We start from the raw sequence: 13,138 nt of genomic DNA, 5'->3' as shown, positions 1-13,138 counted from the left end.
CTCATCAGAAACCCTATACTATGAGTTGGAACTAACTCAGAGGCACAAAATAGTAACAATGATAGATAGAAGCACCAAGAGAATGAGAAAAATTGAACGGTAAATCCAGGAAGAAAGAAAAAATAAGCTTGATTTGGGTATTTGGGATTCAGATGGCAATAACAGGTGGGCAATTGAATCCATAGATCAGGTGCTGAGGGAACATATTTAAGTTAGAAATACAATTTGTCAGTTACAATCCAAGTCAATTCACTTACCTGTCTCAGCTTGGCAAAAGCTGGCCACCTTCTCTGGTGCACCTTTCATGAATGCCAGTCGGTCACCCCCAATCACTTGGACAATGACTGTCATCCTCTGCAGTGCTGATGAGAATGGAAACTGATGCAGGATTGCAATTCCTTCCACCGGGACCTGGTTAGGGAATGGGGAGTGGAAAGGGACATGCAGACGTAGTGTCTAGCTACTGGGAATTAAATGCTTCTCTCTTAACCCTTGAACTTCGTTCAAGTTAAGGAACAAAGGTCTCCCCAATTGTTATACATGGGATTAAAATCTGTGACCCTCCAGAAGCTGTGGCCGGTTTAGTTGTTGGAGGGGGATAGTAAACAGGCTTACCTGGATGGCTGCTTTGCAGGGTTTAACTACCATGGCGTGCGCTGGCACTCCCTTGATGTGGAAATTGTCTCCAGAAATATCCATTTCCTATTTCACAAATGGGATAGTTCATAGTAGAGATTTAGTTATTTATTTTGTTCATTCACTGATAGTATGTTCAAATCCTTACTTTGAGACAAATTCTCAGACCACCTCAATATGTTCTTGGTGTCTCATCCCTCAACTAGATGGAGGTAAAACAGACTTACCCCCAACAGAAGAAAAGAATGCATGGGAAATGCTGTGAGGTTGTATAAATAATGTCTGAATTATTCATGTAATTTATCCTGCTTTCTTTGTTGGAATGTGCTGCAAAAAGACCCAATCTCTGGTTCTGAAGAGCTTGACTTGAAAGTAATGAGCATGAACAGTCAAGGCTTATTTGAGGTGATGCAAGCTCCTTGACTTTGCTCCTCTTAGAATTCATTGCTGTTCATGTCTTTCCCTGTTTGTTTAACTTGGATTGGCAATTCTCAGGGCAGGGTAGAGACTATGACATACATGGATAAACATTCAGTAAACACTCATTAATTGCTACAATAATGACCCCAAATTATGATCAAAGAAACCCTTCACCCAAAGATATCAGAATGCTTGGTAATCATCTCATGAAGTGGTTTAAAAAAAAAAAAAAAAAAACTCAGAAGGGACATTTAATCTCTATTTAAAGATAAAACCCACCCCAGAGCCATCAAGTTTATTCTGACTCATAGCAACCCTATACGGTGTTTTCAAGACTGTAAATTTTTAGAAGACCAGACAGTCTCATTTTTCTCCCTCAGAGTAGCTGGTGGGTCTGAACTGCTGACCTTTCAGTTAGCAGTCCAACACTTACCCCACAGCTCCACCAGGGCTCCTTACTTAAAGATAAGCAAACAGTAATCAAGAAAGGACAGAGGAATGACAAAATTACATCAGCCTGCTGAAGAACTGTGCACTATCTAATTGGATATTACTATTGTTACATGCCTTGAAGTCAGTTCCAACTCACAGTCACCCTGTACATGACAGAACAAAACACTGTCCATTCCTACACCATCTCCACGATCAGTAATGAATCATACCATTGTGATCCATAGGGGTCTCAGGGGCTGATTATAAATCACCAAGCTTTTCTTCCTAGTCCATCTTAGTATGGAAGCTCCACTGAAACGTGTTCAGCATCATACCAACACAAAAGTATCCACTGACAGGTAGGTGGCAGCCTGGTGAAACTGAGCCCAAGTCTCTCACATTGGAAGGTGAAAATTTGGCCACTGAACTACCACTGCCTCTGTGTTCTAGTTGGAAGGGTTTCTAAAGATCGTCTCCTTAGTAGTAGTCATATTTGTGTAATGTTAGAACTGTGGGGCTTGTACTAATGTGGAGGAGAAGGGACCGGGGAGAGCTACATAAATGACATGCATGTTCTTAAACCTCATCTTTACTTCCCATGGTGGTATAGTGAGTTATGTATTGGGCTGCTAACCACAAAGTCAGCAGTTTGAATCTACCAGATGTTCCATGGGAGAAAGAGCAGACTTTCTGCTCTCATAAGGATTTATAGCCTTGGAAACCCTATACAGGGTTGCTATGACTTGGAACCTGCTCGACGGCGTGTAACCACCACCACCACCACCATCTCAATCAGAGCAACTCCCACTACTTGTTTTTATATACTATGCTTTTGACTAAGGTCTTTTAAGAAAATATTTCAGTGTGTGTTTTTATGTGGAAACTGCTGATCTAATCCAATCTCCTCATTGTATTGTCTTAGAATCCAAGGTCCCAACAAGAGAGATGATTTCATAGGGCTGAGAGTCAGTCAGAGCAGAACTGAACTAGACCCCAGAGATACAGATTCCTCATCCAGAACTACACTATTTGCTCATAAATTTAGTTAAAAATCTGATAGAACAAGTTATTTCACAGTGTTCCTTTTTATTGTTTCTACTTCTAGGAATAAAATCAATATTAAATTAACAAAACTCTTGGTAAAAACGAGTCTATGAGCTATCCTAAGCACTGGGACAGGGTTTCCTAATCCTTAAATTCTATAAAACTTTGAAACAAACATTGTTCATGTATAGTAAGTATAATTATATTAATATTATTGAACTTGTAATATATTCCAGAGACAGCACTAAGCATTTTGTTAATACGTCCTCTCATTTAAACCTCACAATACTCAACACTATAGATATATCACTTGTTTCACTATACCAATGAGGAAACCAGGCTTAGATTAAATTTCTCTTTATTATTATGTTGTTGTTAAGTGCCATCAAATCAACTCCAACTCATAGTGACCCTTTATAGGGTTTTCAAGACAACAGGTGGGTTAGAACTGCTGACCTTGTGGTCCGCAGTCCAGTGCTTATCCAACAGTGCCACACCAGGACTCTTTCTCTGCTCTATGCACTCTATATTGGAAACATCACATTTTATAAGTATTAAATTTCTATGTGGTACTCTGGAGTTGATGTTTCTTAGATTCTCTGCAGAGGAGAGGCTTACCCAGGTGGTGGCTTCAAACATTTTGAGGTCCAGTGGGTCTCCTTGGATGGTGCCATCAAGAAGAATCAGAGAGTGGCAGCTGGCCATTGCTGCACACAGTGGGCCCCATGGCAAAGGCTTACCGGAGGTAAAGCTGTGGACTTCCTGAAAGCTGAAGAAGAAAAGGGAAATGGCTTCATTCTATTATTCCATGCCACAATGGAGCTTTTTGGAGAAGACTGCCTTTAAAAAAATAATAATAATTTCATGAGCTTTGTTTTATTACAGACCCACTTTCCAATCCTCCAAATGAATAGTGTTTTATTCAACTGTTTCCTGAAGGTTAAGTTTAATGAGTATGCGAATGATCCATAAAGTTCACTGAAGCTCTTTCTTCCATTTTTTCCTCTCTGTATCGCAGGCACTGGTTTACTTCAGATACATAATGCTCCTATCTCAATGACTGAGCTGCTTCATTTAGAGCCCTGGAGGACAGAACAGGCTAGTGCATACTGTAGTTATTTATGTAGATGTGCAAACAACAGGGATTGTGTCGTCATATCTCTGTGTCCACTGTATTTGATATTTTGTCCATTATAAGATAGTCAACACATTTATGGGTGAATATATTTGATTATTGGAAATCTGAAAGATCTTGAGGATAAAGAAATGAATAATTTTCAAACAGACATTCCGTTCTTCTTTTTCCACCCTGGTATCTAGAATTCATATACAGCCATCATACCTAGCACTTCAGATAAAAAGTAGCTATGGATTGAATTGTCTCTTCCTAACATATATACTTTGGACATATAGTCAAGAGGGACCAGTTACTGGAGAAGGATATCATGTTTGGTGAGGTGGAGGGTCAGAGAAAAAGAAGAAGACCCCTAGCGAGATGGCTTGGTAAAGTGGTAGCTTCAATGGGCTCAAGCATGGCAACAGTAGTGAGGTTGGCTCAGGACTGGGCAATGTTTCATTCTGCTGTGCATAGGGTCACTATGAGTCAGTACTGACTCGATGGCACCTAACAATAACAACAAGATATATGTTGTAACTTCTGCCCCCTATAAACTATGGTATAATCTCATTAGGGAAGGGGGTTCTCATTTTTATGTTAATGAGGCAATATTTGTGTAAGGTGTGTTTTAAATCAATCTTTGTTGAGATACATAAAAGAAGAGATTATATAAACAAGAGGAAGTGGGGAAAATAAATGCCATTCCCAGAAAGAAACTAAAAAGAGACAATGACCTTCCCCTAGCCAACAGAGAGGGAGAGCCTTCCCCCAGAGCTAACACCTTGAAATCTGATAGTTAACCTCCTAAAATGTGAGAAAATGAACTTTTGCTAAATAAACCCACTTGCTGAAATGTGGAATACAGTAGCTCACAAAGCAGTTCATTGTATTTGTAGGTCCTCAAAGTGACAGAAGATTCATTCTTATACCAAGGTGAAATATACTTGTGAGTCAATCAGAATTAACTTGCTCTCTTGATGGGGATCTGTCAGATTAGCCCTCAACTATATGGATTGCATCTCAATGTAAAGAAAACAAAAATCCTCACCATTGGACCAATAAATAATATTCTTATCAATGGAGAAAAGATTGAAGTTTTCAAGGACTTCATTCTTCTTGGATCAACCATCAACACTCACGGAAGCAGCAGTCAAGAAATCAAATGACATATTTATTGCATTAGGCAAATCTGCTGCACAAGACCTTTTTAAAGTGTTGAAGAGCAAAGATGTCAGCTTCAGGACTAAGGTGCACCTGACCCAAGCCATGGTATTTTCAATAACCTCATATACATATGAAAGCTAGACAGTGAACAAGGAAGACCGTGGAAGAATTGAAAGTGCCATGGGCTACCCATAGAACCAACAGATCTGTGTTGAAAGAAGTGCAGCCAGAGTGCTCCTTGGAGGCCAGGATGGCCAACTTGTCTCTCAGACTTCGGACATATTGTCATGAGGGACCAGTCGCTGGAGAAGGATATCATGTTTGGTAAGGTGGAGGGTCAGAGAAAAAGAGGAAGACCCCAACGAGAAATATTGGCCAAGTGGCAGCATCAATGGACTCAAGCATGGCAACAATTGTGAGGTTGGCCCAGGATCAGGCAGTGTTTTGTTCTGTTGTGAAAAGGGTTGCTATGAGTCAGTACCGACTGGATAGCACCTAACAACAACAACAACAACAACAACATAAGATCATTCTGTTTGAACCGCAAGGTCGGCTGTTCAAATTCACCAGCAGCTCCTCAGCATCCCTATCCAGGGTCACTATAAGTAGAATCTGACATGATGGTACTAAACAACAACTCTCCTCACATGTCAACTTCTCTCAGATTTGTGAAGCACCTATCCCATATCCCCCTTTATCTTCACTTCTTCCAGATATTGCTCTAATATATGCTTTCCAGACCTTTCAACTGTCCTACTTACTTTGCTTTGGAAACTTATATGTTTCATTTGTTAAAGTGCCATTGAGTCAGTTCCAACTCATAGCAACTCTGTATAGGGTTTTCAAGGAGTGGCTGATGAGCTTGAACCACAGACCTTCCAGTTCAAACCAACTTTGCAGTCCAGCACATTAACCCACAGTGCGACACCAGGGCTCCATGTGTTTCTTAGTTTGTCTTAAAATGTGGTCTGCAATGCCTCTATTTCTTTAAATGAAGCCATTTTGCTTTAGCTTTTTGGTTTTGAGGTTGTTGTTAAGTGCCATCGAGTCAGTTCCGACCCATAGCGACCCTGTATAGGGTTTCTAAGGAGCAGATGGTGAGCTTGAACCGCCGACCTTGCAGTTCAAACGGCTTTGCAGTCTGGTGCATTAATCCACAGTGCCACACCAGGACTCCTTTTAGTTTTGATAGAAGAACTGTAAGAGCGTTGTCTCATAATCTAGCCATATTTCCTTCTGACTTCATTCAAACTTCTCTTTTTCTCACTAAGATTTCAAATGTCTCTTGGATGATTACTGACCTGTTGGTTACAACCATTATTATGTACCAAAAGATCAAGCTGTAGCTTAGTGGTTTGTAATAGTATTTCAGTAAAATGGTAAAAGGAAAGAGAGTGAGAAAGAGATGACCAGCAGTAGTAGTTACCACAGAGGTACTTTTCAGCTAATACTGAAAAGCAAAACATAGATTGGGTGGGTGGGTGTTGGGGGCACTCTTACTTTGAACATCAGTATGAGTTTCCAAGGCACATCAAATAAATACAGCTTCCTATCACACCTGTCTTTGTCTTTTTATTTAAATATTTATGACCTATCAAGCCCAGGAGGCTCTCAATGATCCCTAAAATATCCAGCAAACTGGGAAAGCCCTCTGTGGAAAAGATGAGAATTATCAAAGAGGTGCTCACCTTGTACAGGAAGATATTTAATCCACGATCAATCCAATACTGGCTTGTTACCTAGAATTGAATTTGTCTCTCTCATTTTATTAATTGAACTTGCAAGAAAACATTTATTTTAAATTGCTATTTTCACTCATTAGAAGCCAAGTTTGATCTTTTCTCGAAGGGAAGGAGTTGTTATTGTTGTTAAGTGCCATCGAGTCAATTCCGACTGATAGCGACCCTGTACGGGTTTCTGAGGATTCACATCTTTTTTGAGAGCAGAAAGCCTCATCTTTCTCCCTTGGAGCTGCTCATGGGCTTGAACCACCAACTTTGTGGTTCATCGTCCAGTGCTTATACTATGGAACCATGAGGCAAAAGAGGAAATGAGAGAGGGAGGGAGGGAAAAAAGGAATGCAGGCCTAATTAATCAGCCTAACCTAAACATTACACCAGTTTTTACTTAAATTTGACAAATCACTTTTAGAAATAGAAAGTTTCAATAGTTTTTATAAATCATATAATCCCAATTCAATAAACAGAAGAGCATCCAAAAGATAAGCACAATCATTTCATTTTCGTTCAATAAATATTTACTGGAGTCCTGGTCTGGCAATGTGGGATAATGCACTGAACCGCAAGGTCTGTTTGAACTGCAAGGTGGATGGTTCAAATACACCAACTGCTCCTGGGAAACCCTGTACAGGGTTGGCTATGAGTCAGAACTGACTCATTTGTATTTAACAACAACAACAACTTTGAGTGCTTGGTACAGTGTTGCATCATTAGGGACATAAATATAAATAAGAAAGATATTATTCTTAAGGCATTCACATGTTTGAATAAAGGTGTACATTTTTGTAGAAGCTGAGGCAGGAAAACACCGATGAACGAGGAGATTAGGCATATGAACGGGCTTCAAAAAGTTCATGGAAATGGAATTAAAAGATAATGGAATTTTCCCACAAACTTCTTGAAGGCCCCTCGAATGTCAAATCCATCCACTATGGAAACTGAAGAACACTCTAAAAAGTTCGAATCTAATTAGAGGCCTCTTTTGTAGACTAAAGTGGTGAGAAGCACCAAGATTATCTTTTATAACCCAGGAAATAAGACTTCTTTATAAACAGTATTTTCATATGAAAGTGCATTAAGACATGCATTTAAGCATAAATTGTATGTCATCTGCACAATACAAAAGAACAAAATGTGCCTTTTGATACATTAAATGCTTTGTGATTTATGTTGCATTAGAAGGAAATAATTTCTTTAAAAATCTAAGCATAAGTGTCAAATACACTGTGTTTCCTGTTCAGCACACAGTGGAGGTTATAAGGAGAAAAAGCAAGCAGAGACCCAAACTAAAGCATGGCCACCAGAGGGCCACAAGTCAGTGACACACAATACACCAAATGGAAAATTGGGAAGGCTGAGTCTTCTCTTTCTAGCGAAACAGAGTTTCTGGCAGCCAAAAGGTGGAATTCTCCGAATTAGAGTACCAAGGTAAATGGATTCACTAACTACAGTTCCATAGATGTTCCTCTTTCTGAAATTCCATGTACATACATCAGTGAAGTTTTCTCCTTTCTTCTAACACATCAAAAGACTTCAGTTTGTGCAAAGAATGTTACCTCCTTGAAGAATAGTACCCTGGTGTGGTCCAATTTAGTTATACTGGGCCAACTTCAGGCCCCTCACTAATACATTGGAAGCAAATTATATTTAGCAAGAATCTGAATACAATATCAAAACTTTCTCTTCTTCACCTCCTGGGTTTGTGATTGGCACAGAAGTGAGAACAGGTTGGGGGAAATACAAATATTCTTGGAAGTATTCAAGAGGAGAAATTAAATAAAGATGCTCTGGCCATCATTAGTCATCAAAGTGAAATCCCAAATGTCTCCCTTAGTAGTTTTCAAGAGAAAACAAGGAGTTCTATAAAAGAGAAACTCCACTGCATTTAATCTAAAGATACTCACCTGTTCCCATCACTGGGCATGACTCCCCAGAGATTCAAGCCATCATTTGTTAAGGTGCCTGTCTAAACAGAAATAAACATTTGGTTTACTCTGAAGATCCCACAGTCCCAGAGTGAAGAGAAAGAAGGAACTTCTAAGCATCTTTACATATATTTTGTCAGGATGAGTACTTAAAGAAAGGTGGCTAGATATCTGGAGTCCTGAGCTGAAGTTTTGATAGGCTTATACCAGCACTTAAACTCTTTGAACTTTATTGCAGTTGGTGGTAAAAGGAAGAAAATAGTATCAGTCTTACACATACATCATAGGGCTGTTTTGAGGCTCACTAGTCCTTGTGAAGCCTAAAAGGTAGCTAAGTCTTAGCTTTCAGAACAGAAGTTAAGAGCACAACACTGAAAATAAATAATGGGAGTAGAATTGTACTTGTAGGGCACTGTTCTTGAAAAGAGTCTACAGAAATGGTATGCCATTTGATGTATTGAGGGAAAACATGTTTGTTAGCATTTATCTCAGTACAGTATAATGGTTAAGAGCTTGAGTCTAGAGTCATGACCAGGTTAAAACATTTGCTGGTTGACCAGGGCAAATTTCTAGTGTGGAGCTGCAGAAAAGGTCAGTTTGAACCACAAGGTGGGTGGTTCAAACCCACCAGCCAATCCTCAGAAACACTACACAGGGTTGCTATGAGATGGAATCAACTCCACAACAGCAACAACAAGAAACATCAGAGCCCTTATCTTAATGTGGTCATAAATGCATAACATTGTGAAGATTAAATAAGAATAATATTAATAAAGGGTTTAATTTAGTGTCTATCATATAGTAAGAGTTAATAATGACTAAGTTCATAATTATTGTTTTTAGTGCAAAGTAATGGCACAATGATTCCACCTTTGTTTCTTTAATGAAGCCCAAGCATGAAAGTGCCCATAACAATAATGTCTTTCTTTAAATAAGGAACCCTGGTGGTGCTGTATGTGGGGCCGCTAAACTCAAGGTCAGTAGTTCAAACCCACCAGCAGCTCCAAAGGAGAAAGATGAGACTGTCAGCTCCCATAAAGATTTATTGTCTTGGAAGCCCTGTATAGGGTTGCTATCATTCTCCATCGACTGTGATAGTAGGTTTCATTTTTGGGGCTTCATTATGATGCAAGTTTGGTTACAGAATAATACTGAAGTCATGGCAAGAGTTACGTTAAGTTTCTGTACTTGGTAGATCTCTCTGATACCCCAGTAATTATAAAATGCAGCTCTGATCCTATTAACTCTGCTATCATCGCCTCCAATGGTTCTCTATGTACTGTCAAAGGAGCAAGGACAAATTCCTTAGCCAGATATTCAAGGTCCACAAACATCCTTTCTCATTATTAATATCCTACACAGTCAAAACCAAACACTCTACTTCTTCCCTTCCTCCATGCCTTGGTCCATGCTCATCTGCCTGCAATACCCTTCACATCCATCTTATCTTCTTATAACCTCCACCTTCACCCAAGCATATGTGTGCTCATACTAAAAGAAGAAACTCAAGAGAAGGTAGAATAAGAGGCTAGTTGGGAATAGCTATGTGTAATCAAGTATAATTTTAATCAATACACTGCAGAAGGAAAAACAGCAAGGATTCACTTGGGGCATAATTGCAAACAAATCTCATAGTGAGACATAGTTAAATGAACCTTTCATATTTTTATTCACTCATTGTTGCTGTTGACTGCCCTTGAGTTGATTCCTAATCATAATAGTCCTATGTGACAGAGTAGACCTGCTCCAAAGGGTTTTCTTGGATGTAATGTTTATAAAAGCAAATCGGCACTTCTATCACCTATGGAATGAGTTTGAACCCACAACCTTTCAGTTAGCAACTGAGCTCTTAACTGGTGTACCATCAGAGCTCCTCATTCACTCATTAGGTCACCAAATATTTATTGAGCAACGACTATATACTGGGCCATATTTTCAGCAGCAAGGATACAACAGGGCCCATGGTAAGGGCTTTAAATTATATTCTTTGTATGAGGATTTTCACTGTAAGGGACAGAATGCTAGTTTTAATTCATTGTTTTTCATAGACTATCAGAACTAGAAGTACCCTTCAAGATTTCTCTATTCAGAACCTAGTCCTTCTCCTCTAAACCCTAGACACTACAGCTCAAGAGACACGTCTTTCCCAGATCATACATCCAACCAGAGAGAAAGTGAAGTAGTAGAAAAAGGATAAGCACAAGTTTGCAAATCACACAGTCGGTGGTTCAAATCCAGCAGCTGCTTCTCGGAAACGTGGTACAGAGTCACCATGAGTTGGAATTGACTCGACAGCACTTTGCAACAGCAACAGCAGCAGTAGATAGGTACTCATATACTACGTTTCCTGCCTCACTCAAAGGCAAAAGCTCCTACACATGATGAAAGTACTGATAACAATGGTGCCAGGTGTGAGGATGGAACACACATACCTTGTCAAAGCAGACAAGGTTTAATTGTCCACATACATTAATCCTCTGGGGACTAATGCAGAAGATGCCTTTTTTCTGCAGCCTCCTCTGGGCGTAGATAATGCCGGTTGTCAGAGCAGCAGGTAGAGCAGGAGGAACAGCGATTGTGATGACATCAAGGGCTTTCTTTACTACCTCCTCTGGCAGTTCCTGGAAGATGAAATCATTATTTAGCTATTACAGATAAATCAGTTATGAATAGCTTTGTTCGCATGACTTCCTCCTTCTTTTCTCTTTATTCCTTTAGGTCGAATTCCTATCAGTGGGTCAAAGGCTATTAACATACTTGAGACTCTCAATATATTTTGCCAAAGTGCACTAAATCGGATTGTAACAGATCATACTGCTACCAGCGATGAGCAGGGAGGGTGCCATTTTGCCATGGCCTTGCCAACATTGGACATCTGGGTTTATTTTAAAGGCCTTATTTAATAGCTATAAAATTGAAATAAATATATTGCCAGAGTGAAAATGACAAATTAGTATAAGGAAAGGTTAGAGAAAAAGAGTTCAGGAGAGAAGTATGCTGATACCCCCACTGGATCTGATTATGATTATTTGAACTTAGTGATTAATTGAGAAATAGAGAGCATATAAGCCAGCTTTCAGTGTTTGGCTTTGTTTCCCAGGCTTGTAAATCAGTACATAAACTATATATATTGATGAGTATTTGTATGCATGTATTAAAAAGAACAAAGTCAGCTTACCCCACTCAGCACAAAGACGCACAGAGTGTAGATCATTCCAATGGTGGCTGTCCCTATGAGGCACAGGAGGAACCTCATGGCATCTCTGTAGAGCTTAAAATTCATTGGCTTGGGGTAGAGAATGGATCTCACGAGGTCCCCCTTTGCAGTGTTGAAACCTACAGCAGCAAAGGCACATCCCATTCTCAGGATAACAAATGCTATTGTTAAGGTTTGTCTAAACCTCAGCATTGCCTTTGTTTTTCTCTAGAGACACTTAAACACTGTTAAACCCAAAAGCAATAGAAAGATAATTGGGAAAATAAATTAGAGCTAGAATGGAAATATCTTACCTATCTCAGCCTATTACTCTCTGGACTTCCTTCTCTCTACTTCCAATTTCGTTACATCCCAGAGATAGGTAACTACCATAATGTGTTCAGAGCACAGTTTTTCCAAATACAACTTTATTTTAAGAGAACTCTTGAGCACACACACACACAAAAATCACTTGAATATAAACTGAACAGCCCAGTAAATACTAATGAATTCAATTTCTAATGCTTTTCAGTGTTAAGTTTTAGTTATTAGACTTGCCGTGGAAGAAAGTAGAATTTAGAGTTAGAAGACTTAGGTTTCTAGATCCAAGGGTTCTAAATCCAGTTCTGCCAGTTACTGACTGTATGATTTTTTTTTTAATTCACTTGAATTGTGTGAACATCATTTCATAAAATGGTGACAGTAGGCATCTTTCCTTTAATAATTTTATGTATGGGAAAATATTTAATCAAAGGGGATTCAGAAAGTTCAGGGAAGAAATCTGTTATCTTTTCATTTCATTTTTCCATGAACATTTTGGAAACCCTTCATCTATCTACTTACAATTTAAGCATATATTTGGTTTGCTAGTTAGAGACAAACCAAATAAATTTGCTTCTTGCCTCATGAATTTAAGGCACTAAATAAAATGATCAAAACTACTTCTTTCAAAAATGAAAGTACAAAGCCAAGAACACACTAACCAGTCTGGAGTACCACCGCTCTTGCAGTCATGGAGCAAGTGCCCTTGGCCTGGACAACCTCAGTTCCACAGAAGAGAACATGCCGTTTGTAATCCGCTTCACTCTGTATTTTCCAGGGTGCCAAGCTCTCTATCTTGGGTAATGGAGTTTTGGTGACTGGAATACTTTCTCCTGCAGAGAATAAGCATCTCACCTTTTTAGATGGGATACCTTCACTTGTTATATCCATGAATTAATTCACATGTCCTATGATAAATGTTTATCGTCAGTCTACCAGGTGACAGAGACAAGCTAGGTATTGGGGATATGAGGAACTTCAAAAAGTTTGTGTTCGAATTCCATTATCTTTTATTTCAATTTTCCATGAACTTTTTGAAGTTCCCTTGTTGTACAAGGATAAACTTAGTCTTCTCTCAAAAGAGTTTTATAGTTTAGAGTAGGAGATAAATCAATTACATATATATAGATATAGATCTAAGTTA

General features: G+C 39.1%; 1 protein-coding gene across 1 annotated transcript in view; it reads right to left on the bottom strand.

Annotated features, from left to right (window-relative positions):
* The window catches only part of ATP13A4 (ATPase type 13A4), a 189,287-nt gene that overhangs the window by 65,554 nt on the left and 110,595 nt on the right, over positions 1-13,138 (bottom strand). The window contains exons 10-16 of the mRNA XM_006873141.1: positions 12,657-12,827; positions 11,656-11,813; positions 10,910-11,098; positions 8,457-8,518; positions 3,151-3,301; positions 616-702; positions 258-411 (exon numbers count right to left, since the gene is read on the bottom strand). Of these exons, the coding sequence (XP_006873203.1) occupies positions 258-411; positions 616-702; positions 3,151-3,301; positions 8,457-8,518; positions 10,910-11,098; positions 11,656-11,813; positions 12,657-12,827 (972 nt within the window). The remainder of the gene's footprint in view (positions 1-257; positions 412-615; positions 703-3,150; positions 3,302-8,456; positions 8,519-10,909; positions 11,099-11,655; positions 11,814-12,656; positions 12,828-13,138) is intronic.

The sequence above is a fragment of the Chrysochloris asiatica genome, unplaced genomic scaffold, assembly GCF_000296735.1.
Source record: "Chrysochloris asiatica unplaced genomic scaffold, ChrAsi1.0 scaffold00224, whole genome shotgun sequence".
Classification (NCBI taxonomy): Eukaryota; Metazoa; Chordata; class Mammalia; order Afrosoricida; family Chrysochloridae; genus Chrysochloris; species Chrysochloris asiatica.
The sequence above is the reverse complement of the archived record's forward strand: the minus strand, read 5'-3'. Positions and strand labels throughout refer to the sequence as shown.